This window comes from Scomber japonicus, chromosome 20 (genome assembly GCF_027409825.1).
Source record: "Scomber japonicus isolate fScoJap1 chromosome 20, fScoJap1.pri, whole genome shotgun sequence".
Taxonomy (NCBI): domain Eukaryota; kingdom Metazoa; phylum Chordata; class Actinopteri; order Scombriformes; family Scombridae; genus Scomber; species Scomber japonicus.
In genome coordinates, this window is record NC_070597.1 from 12,902,541 (window position 1) to 12,926,685 (window position 24,145).

Genomic DNA, 24,145 nt, shown 5'->3' on the forward strand with positions numbered 1-24,145 from the left:
ACATTTGTATAAACTGTTTAACCGAGAAGGAAGTGCATCAGAGTAAATGTTTGTTTATGTGCATGTTTGCATTGGTGAAGCTACATTTGTGCCTCTTCTTCATGCCGGAGAGCTTAGCAGTAGATAGAAAGTATGTCCATCAATAAACAGCTAAGCTTTTGCTGGGTCCTGCTCCATCAATCAGCATGCTTTTACTGCCGAAGGACATGTTTGTAGTCTAAAGTAAATGTGCCTCCCACCATATGGTACTACTTACACGTACCATTCCATATAACTGCTTCCTTACATTCTTTCTCTGACCACTACTGAGTGAAATGAGTCCATTTAAAACCATAACATATTAGCTCATTTACTTGGGAGGAAACTATTATGCAACCATTGTTATTAGTACTATGCGCTGTAAGTACTGTACGCTGTAAGTGTGCTGCACAAGAGGAATCTGATGTTTTTCTTTGTACCAACAAACAACTTAACAACTAGTCTACATAAGTTAATTCATATTTCCATGTTAAACTGTATGAGCAGTGATTTGGGGTTCATACCAAAGCCATACATAATAATCAATATTTAAGTAAAGTCACATATCATTATGTTCATCATTATGTATAGACAAATAATTGTAGCTGAATTGCTAATAGCTAATACATATGTACAATACAGTATAATAATAGTAGTTTGAATGTACTTAATGTAGAATATGTATCTAATAGTTCATTTAAAAAAAGAAGCAACCAACAGGACAAAATCTTTTATTTACGTCCTGTAATAATAAAACACTTTAGGTCAGTTGGGCTATTACAGACCTTTAGTAAAACTGCTTTTCTGAATAGTTACTCTAAAGACCTTATCTACTCGCTTCACAGGCTTTGAATGGGGTTAAAAGAAAGCCATTCTGCATGTAGCTGTAAAGACCATTCAACAAAAGCTGAGTGGGAGCAAACCTTAGAGACACACCCAGCCTATCAATAGAATTAAAGGCATCTCATTTACAAATGAAGCTTACTTATGCGAAACTTGTTTGTGATCACATGGTCCCACCTCTCCACTTTCACAAACTTAACCACTTGAAATACACAGTTTTACAGAATCAATTGGATACTTTTTTTTCTTTGTTGAGTGTTGAATTGCAACCACCAGAGTAAGGTCACACAGAAAGCTGTCCTACTGGCTCTTCTTGATTTCTGCTGTGACGTTGGCAGTGTGTCTCAACCTACAGTTTGCTCAGTGTATACAGGGGGTAGGTGTTTACAGGGAATGCCGTGCCAAAAGGAGGCTGATAGTGGGAATCTGTAATAATGTTCTGAGAAGAGGAGCAGTCTTAATGAAGGGTGACACCAGGTAAAAAAATAGCACTTTGAATACTTTTGTGTCTGTCTCTTTTATCACTGCCCACCTTGTTGCTCTCTGTTTCTCTTCAGCTTGAATGTTTTGCCACTCCCACACATTTCCTACTCTCTTTTGCAATCTCCTTTGTTTTGTGACACATGTGTTTCTGTGTATCTCCCTCTGTTCACAGTGCAGGGCGCAGAGGGGGAACATGTGTGTTCTTAATTGGCCTTACGATAAAACTTCCTTTCCTGTGTACTGTGGGGCTGAGAGTGGGTAGTGATTTCAGAGGCTCCTCCTGTTAGCATCTCAGAGGATGTGTGAATAGAAACAAGGCGAGTATGCAACACAGATGAGCCTTTCACACTATTTGAAATAGTGTGAAAACAGACCACAGCCAAGAGACGAAGAGAAAGCCTGACTGATGAGTGACTCTTTAAAACTCAGCTGTTGTTTTCTGGCTATCATTTGAACTCAAGGATGGACAAGGATGGTAGGAAGCCAAAGACCTTTGTGTCCACATTCCGACTGGACCTCAAGCCTCAAGCCAGACCTTTCTGTGTGGGGAAGCAGAAGGAGAATGGACTGGATACCACTGATAAGACAGTCATGAGAAACAAAAAACTGGGAGTCTCATCAGCAACAGGTAAAGACTGGAAGAACAAATGAAAAGTTTTGAAAAAATTAAATGAAAGATAACTTTTTAATTTGAGAATACCTTTTGTTAATTAACATGACTGCTTTGTATTGCAATATAACTGCAAGGTATTCACAACTTTTACCACAGTTACACCCCACCCAATCCTCAGCCCACTGCATCCCCCCCTAGGCGCCTCATGTCTTAATTTGAGTTTTTTTAACTTGCACGAAGGCATTTCAACGACTTATCGGGGAAACCAGGAATACTGAAATATGGTAGATTGCATATTTTTGTTGAGGTTAAGTCCCCTGAGGCTTGTATGGTATTTGTCAAAATATTATTGAGCTTGCAGCCTTATTTACAACAAGGTTATTATGAAATGTGCTGTTTTTTGTGGGAACTGTGATAGTGCGATAGTGGTCAGAGTTGTTCGCAGGCTTTTTGATGGTACACACACACACACACTCTATATGTCCCTAAATGAATCTGTAAATCCTTAAAAATATCATCATATGTGGACTCAAAGTGCAAAAAACTATATAGTACCCCTTTAAACCATCATTTTTTTAATTTGGAACTTCAATAGGAACTTAACAACATTGTCCTCTGATTGTGTTAAACATAATTAGCTTAGTTTATAACAATGTTTATGAAAAAATGATAATTAGTCACATCATGCAAGCAGTGCTGCAGCTTGTTGTGAACAATTTAGGTGTGAACTAAAGCTGCCAGTTGTATACACACACACTAGACTTGTAGTTCTCGAGGCCAAGACCAGTCTCAAGACCACTTTTTCATTGTCTTGGTCTTGTCACGGCCTCGACGGTCTTTGATCTTTGGTCTTGGTCTTGTCTTGGTCTCGGGTCTCTCGGTCTCCCCATATCTCGGACGGGGCAGAGCGGTCTCGAGGGGATTTGAATAAATAAATGACATCATTGACCTTTGAATAATATCTGCACATAGTTGTGTTGATTAGCATTAGGCCTGATGTTACGTTTTCATCTACTAATTAAGTATAATTTAAGTCAGTTACATATTTCCCATTCATTAGACAGTTTTTGGAGGTGCAGGGTGGTGTTGGAGGTTTGTTGTTTTGTTAGATAACTTTGGGACTAGTTAGCAGTCATGTCAGTCCTTAACAGCGCTCAAGAGTCAATCCCCTAATAGTGCAGTAATAGCCATCATGCAATTGCCACACATATTTGATCTCACCCAATCTGCCAAAATATTTACAGTGAGTTCACACGCAAGACATGCACTGTCTCTGTATTATTGTCCTTGTAGTTGAAATAATACAATCTAATATTTATACTTAGCAGCTGAACCCAGTATGGTGCTTATGTTCTACAACTCATGCAAAATATGGTGTAACTGTTTTTTTTTTTTTTTGTTTTTTTTTCGGCCTCAATCTCGACTGGTCTTAGTCTTGACTTGGTCTGTCTTGTTCTTGGTCTTGGTCTTGGCCTTGGTCTTGGTCTTGATACTCTCTGGTCTTGGTAGTGTCTTGGTCTTGGTTTAGGCGGTCTTGACTACAAGTCTAACATACACACACACACACACACACATACACACACACAAAACCAAGTCACAATCAATCAAGAAATCAATAATTTATTAATGACATAGCGTACATTTTGAAATCATGTTTTCACGTTTCAATATGTCCCTAAATGAATCTGTAAATCATTAAAATATCATCATATATGGACTCAAAGTGCAAAAAACTATATAGTACCCCTTTAAACCATCATTTTTTAATTTGGAAGAGACATGCACTCATTAGGAACTTAACAACATTGTCCTCTGATTGTGTTAAACATAATTAGCTTAGTTTATAACAATGTTTCTAAAAAATATATTTGATAATTAGTCACATCATGCAAGCAGTGCTGCAGCTTGTTGTGAACAATTTGGGTGTGAACTAAAGAGACATTCACTCAATAGGAACTTAACAAAATGACCCTCTGATTCTGTTAAACATAATTAGCTTAGTTTAGAACAATGTTTATGAAGAAAGATATTTGATAATTAGTCACATCATGCAAGCAGTGCTGCAGCTTGTTGCGAACAATTTGGGTGTGAACTAAAGCTGCCAGTTGTATACACATACACACACACACACACACACACACACACATACACACAGAGCCTACCTTAACCTAACCGTACCTTAATCTTAAACCAAGTCACAATCAATCAAGAAATCAATAATTTGACATTTCGTATTTCAAAATCATGTTTTTGCGTTTCAATATGTCCCTAAATGAATCTGTAAATCCTTAAAATATCATCATATATGGACTCAAAGTACAAAAAACTATATAGTACGCCTTTAAACCATCATTTCTTTATTTGGACATTCACTCAATAGGAACTTAACAACATTGTCCTCTGATTCTGTTAAACATAATTAGCTTAGTTTAGAACAATGTTTATAAAAAAGATATTTGATAATTACTCACATCATGCAAGCATTTTCATCATTTGTTTTATTTGGAAGAGACATTCACTCAAAAGGAACTTAACAAGATGACCCTCTGATTCTGTTAAACATAATTAGCTTAGTTTAGAACAATGTTTATAAAAAAAAGATATTTGATCATTAGTCACATCATGCAAGCAGTGCTGCAGCTTGTTGTGTACTATTTTGGTGTGAACTCAAGCTGCCAGTTGTACACACACACACACACACACACACACACACACACACACACACACACACACACACACACACACACACACACACACGGTAGAATTTGCTTTCAGTACAGAATGGAGGTTAAAATGAATTCAGCATCACATTAGACATGATGAACATAACAGACAATTTATGGATTACCACAGGAAAGGAACCACAGTCAATGTTTACAAGATTGACACTGAGGTTTTAAATGTAGATACAGTACATCTGTCAGGGTTAGTGGGAACAGTTCAGAGTCTTTACTGCAGTGTGATTTGGTGGGTGGAGACCTGTACCCTGGACTTTTTGGTAACGCAGTCTGCATGGATGCACATGGTTTCATTTGAATGTGTTGTTGATGTGTGTGCCAGGAAATCTGAATGAGTCAATGATAGTCATGGCTTCTCCAGAAATGTGAATGTGGGCTGTGATCTTCAATTATATAATGAGTTTCTTGTGTTTTAGATGGGTTGAGCTGGAAGTTATTTTCAAAGTATCAAGTGACTGCTTGGACTACCTGCTCATGATACCACTTTTCATTGTTGTTGGTTATGAGTCTAATTATAGTTGTGTCATGTGCATATTTAAGAATAAAAACTGAGCTGTGGTGTGATATGAAGTGGTTTGTGTAGAAGGAGAAGAGGACATAGCCCTTGGGGGTGTCTAAGCAGAGGGTCAGAGGTCAAGATGAATGGCTACCCATCTTAACCCTCTGTTGCCTTCTCCACAGGAAGCTCCTTATTTTGGTGTGAACTCAAGCTGCTAGTTGTACACACACACACACACACACACACACACACACACACACACACACACACACACACACACACACACACACACACACAGCCTTAACCTAACCATACCTTAATCTTAAACCAAGTCACAATGAATCAAGAAATCAATAATTTATTAATGACATAGCATACATTTTGAAATCATGTTTTCATGTTTCAATATGTCCCTAAATGAATCTGTAAATCCTTAAAATATCATCATATGTGGACTCAAAGTTCCAAAAACTATAAAGTATGCCATTAAACCATCTTTTTTTTATTTGTAAGAGACATTCACTCAATAGGAACTTAACACAATTGTCCTCTGATTCTGTTAAACATAATTAGCTTAGTTTGGAACAATGCTTATGAAGAAAGATATTTGATAATTAGTCACATCATGCAAGCAGTGCTGCAACTTGTTGTGAACAATTATTTTGGTGTGAACTCAAGCTGCCAGTTGTAAACACACACACACACACACACACACACAAGCTCCGGATCCAGTGGCATATGCAGGAGTCAATATTCATGTCCAGCAGTTTATTGAAGAGATTGACTAGATTGACATTTATTATTAATTGTTATTTATTATTGAAAGTCTGAAGTCTATGATTAGGTTGCGGGTGTATGTGTTGAGTGAAGATAAGTCTTGTAGTGTATGGTGGAGTGCTGGGTTAACAGGGTCTTCAACAGGCCTGTTAGCTCAGTATGCAAGCTGGTGAGTATCCATCAGAGGAGTAGTGAATGATTTCAAACAGAAGCGGATGATGCACTCAAACGCCTTCATTTCTAGCCCAGGGAGGCAAGTCCCCACAGTGTGTAAACAGATTTGTATCTCCACAGCATACTTAGTAGAAACACACACACACACACACACACACACACACACACACACACACACACACACACACACACACATACACACACACACACACACACACACACACACACACGGCATTCCACCATCCACTGGTGATCACCCGTTGCCCACCCTGCCCACATTCCAGCACTAAAACGCATGTGCAACACACATATGGTGGGAAAATGCACATTAACATGATGTCAAATTCCTCACACTTGCATGTACAACTGTGTTAAAATACAGATAACAAACTGAAACTTAATGTTGGTCTCCCTGGAGCTGAAATAGATAACTTAGACACATTGTTTGATCATTTTCAACAATCACACAATGTATTTCAAATTCATACATACAAATATGTCATTTCTGGTGGAAAGACCCTGAAACTGAAAATGCTTGAGGTGAATAAAGTGGCACATCCTGACTGGTCAACCGCTGACTGTCAGCGATGGAGGAAACACTGGTGTATACAATTTGGCCATTTCTGAGAAAAGCTCATTGTACTTAACTTCTGCTCTGTTAAGGTGCCACACAGACAACAGTCCAGGCCCTGGAAGAACCTCACTTCAAAGAAACACTGAGGAACTGTACAGCCAACGAAGGAAGTGACGCTACTCTTCAAAGTGTTGTCACAGGAAGTCAGCCTCTGAGCATTTCCTGGCTACACAATGGTAAAATTTGGATTGCCATACACTCTTTATTATGAGTGTTGACTTCTTCCCACTCCCTTTCGGATGTGGTTGCATTGCATCATATTTTCTGTTAGGTGTAAATTCACTGTTTTCAGTGAGAACGTTGTGCTTTCTTTTTTTATATGTTGTTTTTGTTTTTTTTTTCTTCTTTCACACATTCAAAATAAAAATAATCTAATCTAATCTAATCTAATGAGTGAGGACATGCTAGAATATGTCAAGCAAATGTCTTTTGTGAGAGTTCAAACCACTAAATTCTACATTTAACATTCATTTAAATCTGTTTATCAGCTACAGTAAAATGTTGTCTATGGTTATCTTTAGGTGAGAAGGTGCATTCAAGAAAGACTTCGTTCAAAAATGGTGTTGCCAGTCTGACTCTGACTCAGTGTTCACCTGGAGATGCTGGGACGTATACCTGCACAGCTGAGAATACTGCCGGCAAACAGTCAAGCAGTGCTGAGTTACACATCACAGGTAAAAAGGAGTTGTGTGACTCATTAGAAACTCTTCTGAAACATCAAACACAGTATAATCTGCCCTTAAATGAACTGTACTGAATTGATCTGTTTACTGTAAACCTGTTTTACACTCTTTTATTCGCATTGAAACAGCAACAAAGGAAATCCCCAGAAAAACCAACCGCAAGTTGCTCGGTGAGGTTACGCAGAAGTCTGTGCCACCTGAAAACACCAAATTGCCCTCAGCATCTAAAGAGAAAAGCCAACACAAAACAGCAGAAGACAAAGGTGGATTAACCCAACTTTTGTTGATCTTCCTGTTAAAATATTTGTATTGTTACACACCCATAAATTCTCCTTTCTTTCTGATTTTCTTCTTACAATTAATATTTAAAAAAAATCAAAAGCCTACTAAATAGAAGAAGGTGAGCTAAAACATATAGACATGCATAATGACAAATTAAAATTGTGAATGAAAAGTTGATCTGTTGCAGTCTGCTCATAAAACTTTAACTAAAATGGTTTCCATTGGTTTCCAAATGTAGTTCATTGGCTGTCTATTGGTTGCATTGTTTGCCAGTACAACCAAACATGACAGCTCACATGTGATTGGTTGGCTACCTTTTCAATTAGCCTATTGTAGACCATGTCTGTAAATCCACCTACTTCTCCACAGGTATATGAGAGATTTTGATCTTCAAACAAAAGTTTCAAGTAGAAAAGGCTAGTAGAGGGCAGATAACTGAATGAAGTAAAAGTTATGTTTTCATCATATGTTATTGATTTTTAAAATTCAAGTACATTTTTTCCAGGTCCTTCTGTGGAGTTTCTAGACCCACCAGAGCAGGTGGAGGTTCGAGTGGGAGAGCAGGCCCGGCTCAACTGTGAATTCAGGTGCAGCTCTGTCCCTTTCGCCTGCTGCTGGATTTACAACAGAGACAAGGTAGTCATATGGTTGTTTTCTAGTGAAGGTTTGTGTCTTTGTGCATACTTTGACCATACTTTCTTCCAACCCAGGTGGTAGTAAAAAGCCCAAGGATATCTGTCAGGAGCAGCAACACACAGAGCAGTGTGGAGATCTCTCAGGCCTGTCCGGATGACAAGGGCTCCTACACTGTGGTAGTAAAAAACCGAAAAGGTTCTGCCCAACATACAGTCTCCCTCAGTGTCATAGGTGAGACTCAACTTTTATGTACTACTCAGTCTCCAGATATTTAGTGTTCTTGAATGATTGCATATGAAACAATATTAGTATTTGTCATGACATGCACGTGTGAATATTGATTTGACAAACAGGAAACAATATAAATATGGCAGGACAGGATCATGATTTAAGTACATCAAAGCCCTTGCACTGTATATTGGGATATTGGCTACCTCAGAAAAACTCCTGTTACCTTGTTGTCTTGTGTCCTTGTATACGAAAAGTTCTGTTTCTTGAATTTCTCCTCAGACCGTCCTGACCCACCTGCATCCCATCCTGTTGTGTCCAAGCTGTCCACTCAGTCCCTGGTCCTGTCCTGGACAGGTCCCAGCTACGACGGAGGTACAGCTGTGTTGGGTTACATTGTGGAGGTCAGGCAAGACGGCTCTGACAAGCCTGGGAGCTGGACTGAACTAATAAGCCGCTGTAAGAACACATCTTACCACGTCCGCTCTGGTCTTGAGCCTCAGGGGAAGTACCGCTTCCGTGTCCGAGCCTACAACACCGCAGGAGTCAGTGAACCAAGCCAGGAGTCTGACTGTGTAAAGATGGCGACTGCAAGTTAGTTAAATGCTTGATTTTGTACAATGTTTGAAAGGAGGAATTCATTTCTTAGGTTTTACCCTTCTGCCACCTGTCCAGAGGGATGTGCTTATTTATCACCTCTGTATTTTATGTGTTTTGAAGAGGAAGAAACCAAAGAAAAGCCAGAGTCATACGTCACAGTGACCATTGATACCAAACATAAGGTCAAGGACCACTACAATGTCCATGAGAAGCTGGGAGTGTAAGTATGGATTCTGCATATTTAAAACCATACTTCTAATCTAAAAATATAAATTTCCTTCCTTTATGGCTCACAGAAGAGACCAAATCATATCTAGGACACAAACCCTATGCTTCGTACTGAGTTATATTTTAAATTTCCAGTGGGAAGTTTGGACAGGTGTTCCGGCTGACCCACAGAGAGACCGGCCAGGACTGTGCAGGGAAGTTCTATCGAGCCCGTACCTCTAAGGAGAAGTCGGATGCCCACAAGGAGATTGAACTGATGAACTGTCTCCACCATCCAAAATTGGTCCAGTGTCTGGCTGCATATGACACACGATCAGAGTTGGTCATGGTCATGGAGTAGTAAGTAATTGTGAAGTGAAAAAGTGACTTTGATTCGAGTATTACTGGTGACAGGGAATGTCTGCAGCTATTCAGAGCACAAACACAAACAACCAAAATAGTAATCCAGATAGTAATGCAGATTATTTTTTATTGATTTTAATTTGTGTCTATCAAATTTCAAAAGTGAAAATTGCAATCACGGTTAAGCAGTAGTTGCAGCAATTTATTTTCATATATGACAAACAAAAACATCTAATAGTCAGATTTGACAGTGAAAGTTTAGCATTTGTGTTGTAAAAATGACTGAATCTATTTGATCAACTAGTTGACTGAGTAATTGTTTCAGCTCAAAACCAGAATATCTTCTAATTGCAAAGCATGTCGTGTAAGAAAGCCCCAACAGTCCCAACATTACTGATGTTGCCAGGTAACAGTAGTGGTTGTTGTGGTGATTACTTGTTTTATTTTTTGAGGTTTTTTGTAGGCGATACATTGTGATTATATCACAAAGACAACAAATGACGTCAATTGAAACAGTTCAACTGTAAAATCCCAGTAAATCCTATGAGAAGTCATGTTAAAAACAGATTTTAGATGTCAGTCAATCACATAGCAATTAGATTACATGACTAAACTTGTATTGTCAAACATTTCAACTCTATGGCTTGGATGAACACTGCTAGACAAAGGAAGCCCCAGAGCGACATTAGGATTATATTTGAGGCATTGATGAATGATTGATGTATCCATCTGTCCAGTATCGCTGGTGGAGAGCTCTTTGAACGCATCGTTGATGACAACTTTGAGCACACAGAGCTGACCAGTGCCCGCTACATGCAGCAGATCCTTGAGGGCATGCAGTACGTTCACAAGCAGAACATTGTCCATCTGGACCTCAAACCAGAGAACATTGTCTGTGTGGACACCACCAGTACACGTCTCAAGATCATTGACTTTGGCTTGGCCAGTAAACTGGGTGAGTGTGCAGGAATGTGTTTGACTGAATAAACCTGAAGTCTAATGTCCCTGTTATGGGGAATACTGTATGAAGCAAAATTCCTAAAAAGGCCAATTCTCTTGAATATAATAGACTTTCTTTTTACTCTAGTTGTATAACATGCCAAAAATAGCCAAAGATAATATCAAGGAGTGTCCAGTCTAAATTCCTAGATGTCAACAACATCCCTAACATAATGACAATTCCTTTTAAACAGACTACTACTACTTCTCTACTACCTCAACTCAATAAATGCAGCAAAGTATGTGACGCTAATTCAGGCAGAAACTTTGATGCTCCAGACACTGCAGCTCCAGACTGGGTGGTCTATTTAGAGATGACTAGAGCCTGCTGTGAATAAGCTAATACAAGCAAACATTTACAGTGACATGTTCAATATCTGAGTGTGTTGTCCCATTCCCAGAGGAGGGTAAACCTCTAATGGTGATGCATGGAACGCCAGAGTTCGTGGCCCCAGAGGTAATCAACTATGAGCCCGTGGGCCTGGAGACAGACCTGTGGAGCATTGGAGTCATCTGTTTCATCTTGTAAGTCCATAATAGGAGCTGTAGTGGTCATGAATAACAGCCACAGTGACATATTCAAATGAAAGACAAATGCAACTGGAAATACTTTGTAAGTGAAAAGGAAACAATAGTCTGATCCTAGAGGGCATTTCAAGTTCTTAACAAAATCTGGGGCAAAGAAAAAACTAACATGTAAACCTGGCATAGATATCCTCAATTTGTTCTTTATTTATCTTTCATCTCAATATTTCAGACATGGCAAAGTCATTTGAAAATAGCTGAAAGTAACAAGAATACACTAAATATTTGAATTACATGAATAGTAAACATTTTAAATAAATATGATTTTTAAAAGTATCTGTCTAACCATACCCAAATGTCTACAAATGCAGATTTGGCGCCATCAGCTGGCGCTGTCATGGTATTACTAAAATCCATCCCTGCTAATTTTATTATAGCAATTCTTTTTTTGTGAATATTCTGAGCCAAAAGTAAAAGAAATAATCACTGTAGAACAATTTGGTAAAAATAATAGTGTTTCTCTTGTTAGTGGATGCAGACACAAAATATATGCAGTCTGTCTGGAAACTTAGTTCATGATTGTTTTGTTCCCCAGGCTCAGTGGAGAATCCCCCTTCCAGGGAAACACTGAAGCTGAGACTTTGGCTCTTGTGACTGCTGCCCAGTTCGAGTTTGACCCGGAGAGTTTTGAGGACATCTCAGATCAAGCAAAGGATTTTATTAGCTCCTTACTGAAGAAAGACCGGAGGTTGGTCTGTTTCATTTATATGAGATGGATGATAAAAGTTTGATAATGTCACATTTCAAGCAACACATGGCATTTCCTACAATTGGCAGAAAATTAACATGGTACCAAATCATTTAGTAATATTTGAATAGGTCAAGAGACTGCAGGCAGCATTTGACAGCCTTTGTTGCTTGCACTCTAGATGCAGGTTGTCATGTGTTGAGGCCCTCGCCCACCCCTGGATGGCCTCTTTCACTCCTCTGAACCGCAGGCCCACTAAGTCCCTCAATAAGGACAAGATGCGACGTTTTCTGGCCAAGCGCAAGTGGAAGGTAACTGGACAGAAAAATGACTATAATGCTGTCAGCTGAACATTTAATGCATGTATAATTTATAATCTGTGCTTCTGTATGATGACCTTTTTAAATCTATTGTCCTTTGTAGACCTGAAGCTTGGTTATGAGTGTAGTTTGTCATTCAGTGTTATTTGTCCTTTAAACTTGCAGAAAACTGGCAAGGCTGTCTTGGCCCTACAGCGGATGGCTAACCTCTCCAACAGGCCAGACTCTCCTGGCAGCTCCTCAGAGGGTAAGACAGATAAAGTGACACACAAACACACACATATGCAATGCCCTCCTACGTCCTAGAGCTACATACATATGGCAGATGACTCACAGTTTCAGATTGTCACTTCTAGTTTACCCTTTTGTGATCAGTAAAGCCTTGTTTTCCTTTTATTCACCATCATCATCATTCTCCCTCTCATCCAGAGCCAGGCTGGAGCCAAGAGGCAGAGGAGGCAATCCAGTCGCTGGATAAACAGCTTCAGAGTGAACCTCGCTTCCAGCAGCCCCTGAAGGACACCACCCTTCCCAAAGGAGCAACAGCTCATCTAACATGCCTTGTCGATGGTAGAATGACAGAACTGTGTGATGCACTTCATTAAATAGATTACTGTAGTGGAGTGACTCTTAAATGACTAGCCTTTATATATTAATTTTTAGTATACATTTAATGAGATCAACTCTCAATGTCATATCTCTGTTTTGAGCTTCAGAGGAAACTTGTGATGAAAGCTATTTAAAAGGGAGCATCAATGATAAAGTAATGCCTGGAAACTACACAATTTATTCCAATACACAATGTTTTGATCCAAGTTGGAACATTTTGACCTCACAAAGATCTAACTTGCATCTAAACATTGTCTATTTGAGTGCATTTCGTGGCTTGGAGTCAGTCTGCAGGCGTTACTTGTTTAATTTGAGGCAACTAAGGTGTAATTTTTTCCTGAAACATCTTAGCCATTCGACCACCTGTGCGCCCAACTCTTTTTTATAATAAAATAACATAATAGACTTGGTGAATGTTGAACACTGATCTTGGAATGAAGCTGGTACATCTAATTAATATTCCTACTTTGATTTTAAATTCTGAAGCAGTGTCCTGTTGTGTCAACCCTAGGTTACCCACAGCCGGAGGTGAAGTGGCTTCAGAATGAGAAACTGGTATCGGAGTTGTCCAGAGTGACTGTGAAGCACCATGATGACGGGCTCTGCTCTCTGCTTCTGGCTGATTTAGAGGCCTCTGATTCTGGGGTCTATGTGTGCAAGGCCAGCAACAAGCTGGGAGAGGCAATGTGTTCTGCCAAACTGAAAGTGGAGATATAATAGAGGATAAAACCACCTGAACAACTTTAGATTTCCTTCATTTGGACAATGACATTTCGGATGTGGACTGATTGAAATGGTTTGAAGCCTGGACAACAAAGGACCGTTATTCACTGCAACACGAAAGGCTGCTCACACATAATTTCACTGTGATGTTACACTTGTTAACGGGTTAAAAAGGTTTGAAGACACATGCAACCCCGCTGAAGTTTTACAAAATCACCAGTTGGTACATTTACTGAGTCTGTATTAATTAATGCTTGGTTAACATGTTGATGTTCTAATGCAATGTTTTGTTATAAGGTTAAATTTTGCTACTTGTGCTATACAGCATTGATCACAAGACCGTCACGTGAAAATTTGTACATTTTGCACATTTAAATATTGTTTCATGAAAATGTTTTAAGCATAACAATTAAAGATTGAATTTAGCAGAAATCGGTTTTAAATTAACTTTCTAAATTCATGCACATTTTGCATAAAGGTAGCATCTGTAAGCTACTGTTTAATTTATAAGAGACCATGCAAGACATATCATTTATACAAAAACACATTCGGTCTTGAATGAATGGGAGCGAAAACATTTCATTTTTACAGTTTGCCAGTTTATTATAGGATTCCACTGAGAAATGAAAGACACTTGAAATCTCTCACAAACTGTAAGACTTAATGACACTTCATTGGACAAGCCTTTCAGTATTAAAAGGTATGGCTAAAAGTAGTATTTCATTCTTATGTAAACATCAATTTACAACTAACTATGACTAATTGACCATAGGCTTAACATATTACGACTCTAGTTTCCACTCTTGGTTTTTCCAGGTGCTTTCAGAGACCTCAAAGCTCAAAGGCCAGATCATGTGACAACTGATTTTTGCAAAAATACAAGTTGGCCATTGCATTTTCTTGGACTGTAATTTACAATTTTTTCAGCTGATTTACTTCTATTAATTTAACATATAAACATCAAATTTCAAGGCCCACTGGCCACTGACTTGCTACAGTATGAGATTTTCCATAATCTATCCATCAATCGATATGTATGCCCAGTGTTTTCCTTTTTCAATCAGTGTACTGATTTATTGCACGTATTTCTACAATATAATATACTTGGTCTGGTTACTTCCTTGTGTTTTAAACCCTCAGATAATGACAGTGACTGAAAAATATTCTCCAAACCCAGAAAACCTAGATAACACATAATTCAATTCTATGATTCAACAGTGGCAATTACAGTCTTTCAACACAGTAACTCACCTTTGCTTTATTATTAATTGCTTGTCTAATCTACATTCATATTATTATATTTAGAAGACATGGAGAGAAGACAGAACTTGTAAAGTGTCACCTGTTGACAAGGCGCCTAAATGATTAGAATTAGCAGATCTTCGCTGGTCTTTTGGAATTATCTACAATTGGTGAATGTTGGGCATTTTTATTTAAAGGCATGCCATTCATGAAAACATCTTTGGATAAAAGCAGATCTACAATTCTTAAGATAGCACTTTATGAATCCCCAAATGAGACTTCTAGCTTGCAAATTGCAAAACTACTTTGTTGTTAGGGATCATTTAAAAAATTAACTTTTTCCTTACCAATCCATCTTTCAACTAAGCTTTGTAGAATAAAACTAGAATTTAAAAACCTGTGGAAATTCAATCAGGCACTGAGTCTTGGTCAAAGAAGTGAGGGAGCTTGTTGGGTGTTTTGCTGCAATGGCACAGAGACCATTCTCACTTCTTTCTAAGGCAGAGTTTTCTTTATGTGGATCAGTCATTTGTGCAAACATGTGCCTGGGCCTGACACATGCTGGTTCTGTATGCAGTGGTCACAGCTGAGCTGATGTGACTTCCTATTGTCCCTCTGGTCTCTGTTGGATTCTCTGTTGGAGAAGATTCCAAGCCTTCAGTACCTTTAATAGAAAAGACAATAAACATTACACTAAAGAACTCAATTATTTTACATAACACACGTGTAGACACCATACTGATAGGGTGATGTATGTCTGACCTGTTTCCGCGTGACCTCTGGCTCCCACAGTGTGCTGAGCACTACGTTGGCGTGCGCTACCTGCTTGCTGTTGGACCACTGGCTCTGCAGCCGCCGCAGGGCGTCTTCTGTGGTCACACCGTCTCGCTCGGTTATCCTTGACACTGCCTGAGAGCAGAGGAGAAACAAGAGGAGACAGGGGGGTTAGGTTAACAGTGCTTCTGCTGTTTATTTATTTAAAACCAGTTTGTGTAGATTTTCTAAATTTCTGACTCTGGTGCCTTCAGTGGTGGTATCCAAACCAAACCATGGCTGACAGCAATGCATGGTGATACATACACACACCTTAACTACCAAAAATGTTACTACATTTTTCTAATCACAAAAGTTATGCCATCAGAATATATTCACAATATATGGCTTTTAATTTGCAGAACAGTTAAAGATGCAGTGGAATAGAGAAACATCTTGCATTGAGAAACCTTACCACTGCTTTTACCACTTCTGCCTAATGGAAACTAAAAATGTTGCTTAACGTCTGTAGCAATTGCTTGCAGTGCTTTCATACAGCAGTTCTCACTGTTTAGGACTGGAGGTATAAACATATTACCTCCTCCTCTGGGATGACAGTGACCCAGACCTCATGGACCATGTCCATCCATCCTGCCTCCAGAAGAACTGCTGCATCCATCACACAAATCTGTTTACCTGCAAAGAGCAAAGGAGAACAGAGGGAAGGCACAGCTATGTTTATATGTCTTTAGGTTAAATGTATTAGCCTGACTAAAGGAAAATTGGTAAGGAAATGGTAAAAGGGTGGACTATTTTGGATCTAAAAAGATTAATCATTCTCAGTCATATAAAGCAAAATTAAATGTAATGTAAACATAAGAGAAATTTAATGCTCCAAAAGAGAGAAATGTGCTCCCTCCAGATTTCAGACTGACATGTATATTAATATACAGTTTTACAGAACTGAGATTAATAATTCAAAGTCCATACTATACCTTCATCTCTGGCTTGGCTGACTTTGTTCTTCGCCAGAAGTGCAATCTCTGGCCATACAATGTCTGTTAGGGCTTTTAACCGTTCCTGCATGAAAAAAACATAATCTTTAGGTAAATGATCAGTACACTGTGGTGAATTATGACATTTGCAATGTCTTAATGTGTTGGTACTTGGCATATTACCTGGTTTCCAAAAACTTTCCTTCCTAATGCACGTCTGTTGATGGTTTTATCTTCATTTAGAATATCTAAAAGTGATGAAAACAAACTCATCATTGCACTGTGTTGCTTGAGATTTCAGACGTTTACAAGACAACATGAAAATCAAGCTATTTTTATGCTTCACTGAAAATGATGCTACCTGATGCTTGAATGCAGTACAGCACATCATTTAATGGATTAATTTGTGTGCCGGTTGGGCTGAATGATCTTTTCAACTCCATAATCAAGTCAAAATACATTTGTTGCAACTGTCACTATTTCATTAATATCTCATCTGTCAGACTTCAGATGGAGTGCTCCTGGTCTTTCAAAGACATTAGTGGTGTCTCAGAAATCATGTTCACTCTATAATCTTTCAAACATCCAGCTGTGTTGCATTCACTGACACTAGTCTGAAACAGTTTGTAAAATAGATTTTACTATATTAAACATTTTTGATCATAATGTGTACAGGAAAATAACAGTGCCAGTATGGGCTGGTTTTAGGAGCTATGTAGGACAAATGCCAAACTGTCATTCAGCCAGTCAAAAAGACATTTTGTCAACTTTAATCAAAGTCAAATCAGTGACATCTGAGACAACACGACTGACCATTTGTCACTACAGTGCCCTCATTATGTCAATCACTGAAGTGTTTAAATGCTGGAAAAAAAGTACAAAGGTACTTCATCATCCTACATTTCATCAAAAGTAGACAGATTACGAGTGAGATGTCACAAGGAGATGGACGGCACATCTCTAACCCCCAAGTGTTTCCTTACCTGACCCAAATTCTTCCAGCACTCTGTGATAGGCTGTTGTGCCTGGCTGGTACACCTCATGGCCCAACTTGTCACAGTCAATCCCAACTGCACCCAAGGCCTCCAGCTGCCTGACGATGGAGCTCTTTCCACTGCCGCTGCCTCCCGTCAAACCAATCACATATGGAAGTGGGGGGAGATGGGATGTGTCCTAATAGGAGAAATGGGGGGGGGGGGGGGGGGGGGGGGCGGGCATGGAGATGCAGGGTATGGAGAGAGAAAAAAAGATGAAAGTCTTTTGGCAATTCTACATTGAAGAGTAGCAGCTGACAACACAACACTCAACCAGACAGCTTCAAGAAATAATGAATGAAGGTGACGAAAAGACCAAAACTATTTATTTGCACTGGCTAAAATCTGGCTTCTTAATAAACTGGTCTGTTCACTCCCAACACACACAACTCTATAATTTGAAGTCTTTTCATGAAGGAGGTGTTATGTTGCTTAACACTTAAAAAATGCAGTGTAGTTTGACATGCTGGAATAACAAGCTGTTATTTTGCACCTGGGAAAATATGTTCCTTGTAGAGCAGTTTAACATTTGGGTTTATCCTTTTTTACAAAACGTATAAAAAAAAAAACACTCAAAAGTTGTGAGAAAACAGCAAGCTGAGTGAAATGTTTTTCCCCAGAAAGTGATTAAAAATCATATGTACTTTTGAGAATTACTATATTTTACAATTAATTTTATATGACTGGAGGCTGTGTGGTTCTTCTTCTTTAATTCATTTAAAAATGAATTTCATTAAACAGGAATGACCTTGACTTCGATTGACACCAATGATCTTTGTTAAGTCATAATTTCTTTTTTTCAAATACTGGTTTTGTAGTTTGTAGGTGTTTTTTTTATTTAAAGAAATACACTTTGTTTATAGACTTAAATAATGAATGAGAAGCTGTATAAATACGATATTCTGGTGTGCACATCAGTGAAATAAACATGATTACATCCTCCAGGTATATTTCTGACTGCTCATTTGCTTCTTTTATTTCCTTAATGTACACAAAAGGCAAACATTATTAAATAGACCTACCTTAGGCCGGTTAAGGAGGGTACCCAGCAGGCGAGAGCGAAGACTGGAGGAGCTGATCTTCTCCTCCTCTGTCTCGGTGTGGTGGGCATCCTTAAGTAACTGGATTTCATGAAGAACAAGAGCTGGAAGGCCCTAGTTTAGGAAGAAAAACACAAAATAATACATATGCAATTACAGTATGAGATCTATATCTGGTGCAACATGTACATCTGCTGACCCAGAATCACCTGCAATCCCTAAAAGTAAAGCTCAGTGACTCTCAGAATAGAACTAACCAGTAATAGATACATGTATATTAGAAATGGCCACATGGTAAAAAAACTTCAGGAGGGCTAAATGATATTGACATACAGTATAATTATAGCTTCCTAGGAGTCATGTACTGTAGGATATATAACTTGATGTGATGTCAGGAAGTCTACCCCAGAAAACACTGAATATGAACTTTTCAGTATCCTTTTATAATAAAAAATACTACGTGTGATGTGATTCTTGTATTTGTGATTAACAGGAGTGCAGCTGCAGCCAGTCAGCTAAAATAAAACAATCGAAAACCTGTTTTACACATATCACCAATTTCCAAACTTCCTTCCTTACTAACTTACATTCTCAGCACGTTTCTTGTTGACAGCCTCGCCTCCCCTCTTCGTCTCCTCACTAACCACAATACACTGCAGCAGGGGGTCAACTATAGACGCTCCAAAGGGGTCATCGAGAGGCACGATCTCCACCTGCAGAGAAGGCTTGATGTCTTGCAAGAACTCCTGCAGCCTCTGGACCCTCAGAGAGTAAGGCTCGATGAGCTCTTTAAGCACCTTTTCTGGGGCGGAAAAGAAGAGGATGTCAGTGCTACGGGCTTTACTTGTTTTCACATATTGTCATAAATGTGAGACATAAATGTCAGAAACAGCACGAGAATGCACATATCTGAATATGAAAACTGCCACTTAACTTGTATGTACCACTATATGTATTCAATATATGTTCAGGAGGTGTATCACAGTAAAATTGAGTCATACAGAAATGAAAAAAGTAAGGACAGAATAAGAGGAACAAATAGAAAAAGAAAAGAAGTGTCCACTCAAATACCTCACTTAGAAGTACTCACTTTTCAGCATTGCTTGGTCACACACACCAATAAGGAACCTTCTACTGGCTAGCAGGCATGAGATGTTGAGCAGCGTCTTATGGGCCCCGTGGAGCCGGTCAAACGTCCCCCCTACTACCACATCACTGTAGGTTTCCAAGGGTTCCACCTTTTCTTCTGGTTCCTTCAGCCCTTCCTCTTTCTCCTGCAGCTTCATTAGTTGTGGGTGAAGCAGCACTGAGGACAGACTGGGGCTGCAGACGTAGCAGTGGCCAGTGTACTTCTGCAGGCATTGTGAAACCTGATGGGACTGACCTGGGTCCTGCAGAGGAAAGTCTGTTAGCACCACCTCCGGGGAGTGAGACAAAGGCTGTGGCGTGGGGAAGGGGCTGCTTGGAATCGTGGTCCCGCTGCTTGTTGCCGAATGAGCACGAACATTAGTCAGCAAAACGCGAACATCCAGGTGCCCGCAGACATCAGCTGCATTGCTGTAAAGGCGGGTAATGAGGGTAGATAGGTCGACTGCTGGTGGAATGAAAACTGGCCGTGGCTGGTTCCCACCTCCCAAGTTCAACCCAGGGTGGAGATGGACGTACAGTGTGCGCTCTACAAGCTGGGCAGCTGAGCTGAGCACTGGAGCAATGCGCAGCGGGAGTGTGTGGAGGGGAGACGTCAGCACAAGGATGCCCGTGCTGAACATGGACATGTTCCTGGCTTAATAGAAAGCGTTGCACTCGTGACAGTATCTGCAGAGTCACTGTTAGAGGGTGGGTCAACACTGGAGGGGGTCAAAAGAGAAGAAAAGAATTAAAAGAGTACCAACCAAGCTCAATGAAATTCTCCATATTTCTTTTTGTAGTAGTGGTCATTTAGTTGTTGTTGTGATTGTGTTCTGTTACTAAAACAGTATAGACAAAACACTTTACCTTTGCAACTAGCTTAATGACTACACTATTTAAACTGATGAGAAAAATGTAAACCAAAACAAAAAGCGCACACTATGAAAAGTGGCAGGCACAGCACAGGATGCGTGGTACCACAGAAGGCCGAAGATAAAACTACATCATTTCCAGTGATTCCTGTAAAAAGCTGCCGTGTTCCAAAGAATTCAAATTTACCCATGAACAAGAATAGAAACCTTAGTTACAACTAAACTATTTTGACTTGGCTTGGGTAAATATGTATTACAATATTCTAAATATGTACTCTCCTTGTATTTAAATCACCACAAAATGTCCTAAGGATGTTTCATAAACAAGACTGTAAACATTGGATTGTACGGTCTGTTTTTTCACACCCTAAATCACATTTACCAATGTTGCAATAGTGGTTTAGTTCACTGACAGGGCTGTTAATATGCTACAAACTGTCACTGTAGTTAATTATAAACAACACTGTTTAAATTAGGGAACACTTAAAGAATATCTCTAGTAGAGATACTATTATCAGCCTCCCAGCAGTGTCTTTCAGGGGCCCTTTTCATTTCGTCTACCTGGTGTGTTATTGGCACTGGATCTCATAGTTAAAAACTTACCTTCTTGCTGATGTAGCAACTCATTCACTACATTGTTAAAATGCAAATCTGTGACATTCAAACACTGTTAACACTGCAGCTATTGTTTTGCCACACTTAATCATAAAAAATGTGACACAAAAAAATGTGCAAATCCTCCAGAGGTGGGTAGAAAAACGGTCCTCAAATTCAACTGTGAGGTCACAAGATCATTTGAGTGTGTTGTCAAACAGATAATAGTGATTGTCATACTATTCCTTGTCCCGCCCACAAAAACCTTGACTGGACAGCCCCTAAACCTGACCATACTATAGGTCACCTTTTCAGCCATTGGCCAATCATTTGACAGATGCTTTGGAGCATAAATATAGCACATAAATGATCATCAGCTGAAAGGTTGATCAATGTTTAGCCACTATAGCTGCTCACACAATGTTTGCAGTAAAATATGAAACAAAGTGATGACAATTAGAGCTATAAAGAACTTATATGTGGACTCAAAGTCGTAGCCGGCTAGCTGTAGTACAACAATCACATATAACGAAATAGCAACACAATCGTTTGAAAGTAATCCTGCGGGATCAAGATCAATATGTATCTATATGAAGAAGCGATGGTGATGTTGCTTATCACCCTATAATAACGCAGCTGTCTGTATTTAGTTGACATGACATGGTGCGGGCCATGTCAAATGCAGTTTAAACCTTTAAACCTAACCCTAACCCTAAGCTTAACTTACCTGTGTGGAGCAAATCTAAAGCGACGTGAAGAGCAGTGGACGCAGTAGACCTGCCCTCATATCTACTACAGAGGTAATCCTCAACAAGGAGTTGTTTTAACCAGTCAACACCAGTCCAAATAGCTAAGTGGAAGTCACTTACACACATGAAGCAAGCAGGATGATCACGTGACAGTTTACGTGCAAGCTGAGTGGCTGAGAAAACCGCAGTGCAACCTGGGACACGTAGTTCGTATATCAAAAGAAAAAATCTGGACAAATGTTATTATCCGTGTATCATTTGGCCATTCCATTTTCTTTTCAGTAACAAGTGTTTAATTGACTTATTATTTAAGTTTCTGCTAATCCCTTTTTGACCACAAACAAGGATAAAAACAGTTAATAGTATATCATTTTGTTTTTCAATATCCCTTCCTGAAAATAAAATCGAATGACCAAAAGATACATGGACCCTCAAACATAAAAATGGGCATTTTGGAAATGTAAGTATATTTTTTGTTAATTGAGTTATTTTAATGGAATTAATGATTTTAATTTGGTGTTAACGTTGAGGTGAAATTGAACAACTTTGAACCCATGGGTGTAACTGATGGAGGTGGTATCACTCACAGCACAACACACCAGGGAGCAGTTTGTAATGATCTTTATTGGTACTCTCAACAAGTAACTGAACAGGTACTTGGCAGATTTCCCCAGAGGGAGCAGTTAAACAGAAGATTCTGGACTGAGGATTGTGGGGCCAACAGGTAAAGTGAAGCCAGTAGCACTCACAGAGGTGTGGTGTTTCACTCAGCAGGAGACTCTGGGCTCTCCTGACAAGGCTGAAGCCGGAGAACTCCACACAGACACAGGCAGACGAGAACCAAAAACAAGACAGGTGATACTTGTGGTCAGGGACAGAAGGCTGGTCCGTATAAAGAATGCTTGTACCCAGCAGCACATAAGACCCATTTCAAAGTGGGAACCCACAAGTGTCACAAATTCAGTATCCGACCAAATCTGAAATGTGGTCATAATCTCCCCTTCTGTTCCTTACATACAGCATTGAATAATACTGAGAAAAGTATTACTGCAGAACACAATGAGCTCACAGTGAAGTTGACCTTTGACCTTTTGGATGTAAAATCACTTCATCATTTTATCCTGTTAGACTCTTGTGGGAAACTTTGTCATTATTAGCGTATGAATTCTTTAGTTATGGCCAAAAATGTGTTTTGTCAGGTCACAGTGACGTTGACCTTTGACAAACAAATTATGATCAGTTCATCATTGAGGTCAAGTACCGGATGTAATGAAATTCCCTCGAGGAGTTCCTGAACTATTGGGTTCATGAGAATGAGACAAACAGACAACCCAAAAAACATAATGCATCCAGCCACAGCTGTTGCTGGCATGCAAAAAATAAACAAACAGCATTAAAAAAACGAAAGTGGATTTTAAAGACCCTCACGCTTTATTGACATGTATGTTTCTGTTGAGGTACACCTTTAAGTTGGAATGACTTACACTTTCATCATTCTGGTATATTGAGACTATGGAGGATTAAGTATTCAAATAATTCACTTCATCAAATTAACAAAGCCAGTGTAAAATACAGTTACAATTAAAAGATTACAAAAAATGGGGGTATATCCAAAAAGTTCTGAAGCACAATTACACGAGTGCCAGAATTGTATCTCATCCATAATTAAAAAGGATCATATTTTTCTTTCCCGCTAACAGCAGTGATCTTAGAGGTCCTTTGAATAATCAGCTGTTTAATGTTCAGTAATTCATGTTCAGAGGCTGATTTTATAAGGTAAGAAGAAAGGTGAGACTGTTGAAAAGCTTGCTAGTGCAGCATGATGTCACCGCTAAAGTTTTCAAAAACGGCAGCAGTTTTCCAGGAAATTCAAGCATACCATTACTTTATCAATCAGGACAGCCAGCAGTCTGTGTGACACTGACAATTTAACAAATACTGGCAAACTATTCCATATTGCACCCAAGGCAATCAAGTAATAAATGTGTATTACACCACAAAAATTCATAGGAATCACAAAGACGCACACAAGTCTT

The 24,145-nt window shown here is 39.2% G+C and overlaps 2 protein-coding genes across 2 annotated transcripts; one reads left to right on the plus strand and one right to left on the minus strand.

Moving 5' to 3' along the window:
- The first annotated feature begins 1,743 nt into the window (after nt 1-1,743).
- Nucleotides 1,744-13,857, plus strand: LOC128381099 (myosin light chain kinase, smooth muscle-like). Its single transcript, XM_053341050.1, has 16 exons — nt 1,744-1,972; nt 6,809-6,955; nt 7,301-7,453; nt 7,591-7,725; nt 8,250-8,380; nt 8,455-8,611; nt 8,891-9,202; nt 9,329-9,428; nt 9,572-9,775; nt 10,516-10,733; nt 11,179-11,302; nt 11,898-12,050; nt 12,232-12,361; nt 12,536-12,617; nt 12,800-12,940; nt 13,491-13,857. The coding sequence occupies exons 1-16, from the start codon at nt 1,807-1,809 to the stop codon at nt 13,694-13,696; spliced, it is 2,559 nt and encodes an 852-aa protein (XP_053197025.1). The 5' UTR covers nt 1,744-1,806; the 3' UTR covers nt 13,697-13,857.
- Nucleotides 13,858-14,889: 1,032 nt separating this feature from the next.
- coasy (CoA synthase) lies at nt 14,890-22,225 on the minus strand. The gene is made up of 10 exons (XM_053341230.1): nt 22,088-22,225; nt 19,857-20,613; nt 19,354-19,568; nt 18,749-18,880; nt 17,676-17,865; nt 16,876-16,940; nt 16,693-16,777; nt 16,296-16,393; nt 15,707-15,853; nt 14,890-15,608 (listed from the first exon to the last, which is right to left on the minus strand). Exons 2-10 carry the CDS (start codon nt 20,539-20,541, stop codon nt 15,549-15,551), a joined length of 1,677 nt encoding a protein of 558 aa, XP_053197205.1. The 5' UTR covers nt 20,542-20,613; nt 22,088-22,225; the 3' UTR covers nt 14,890-15,548.
- Between the last annotated feature and the right edge of the window lie 1,920 nt (nt 22,226-24,145).

Bases quoted from the DNA above. Each gene is read 5' to 3' on its own strand.
- LOC128381099 (XM_053341050.1), top strand. From the start codon at position 1,807: ATGGACAAGGATGGTAGGAAGCCAAAGACCTTTGTGTCCACATTCCGA. The intron at 9,776-10,515 runs GTAAGTAATTGT...CCATCTGTCCAG, and splicing joins TTGGTCATGGTCATGGAGTA to TATCGCTGGTGGAGAGCTCT. The intron at 12,051-12,231 runs GTTGGTCTGTTT...CTTGCACTCTAG, and splicing joins TTACTGAAGAAAGACCGGAG to ATGCAGGTTGTCATGTGTTG.
- coasy (XM_053341230.1), bottom strand. From the start codon at position 20,541: ATGTCCATGTTCAGCACGGGCATCCTTGTGCTGACGTCTCCCCTCCAC. The intron at 19,569-19,856 runs GTGAGTACTTCT...TTTCCGCCCCAG, and splicing joins TGACCAAGCAATGCTGAAAA to AAAAGGTGCTTAAAGAGCTC. The intron at 16,778-16,875 runs GTAATATGCCAA...TTTTTCATGCAG, and splicing joins GGAAAGTTTTTGGAAACCAG to GAACGGTTAAAAGCCCTAAC.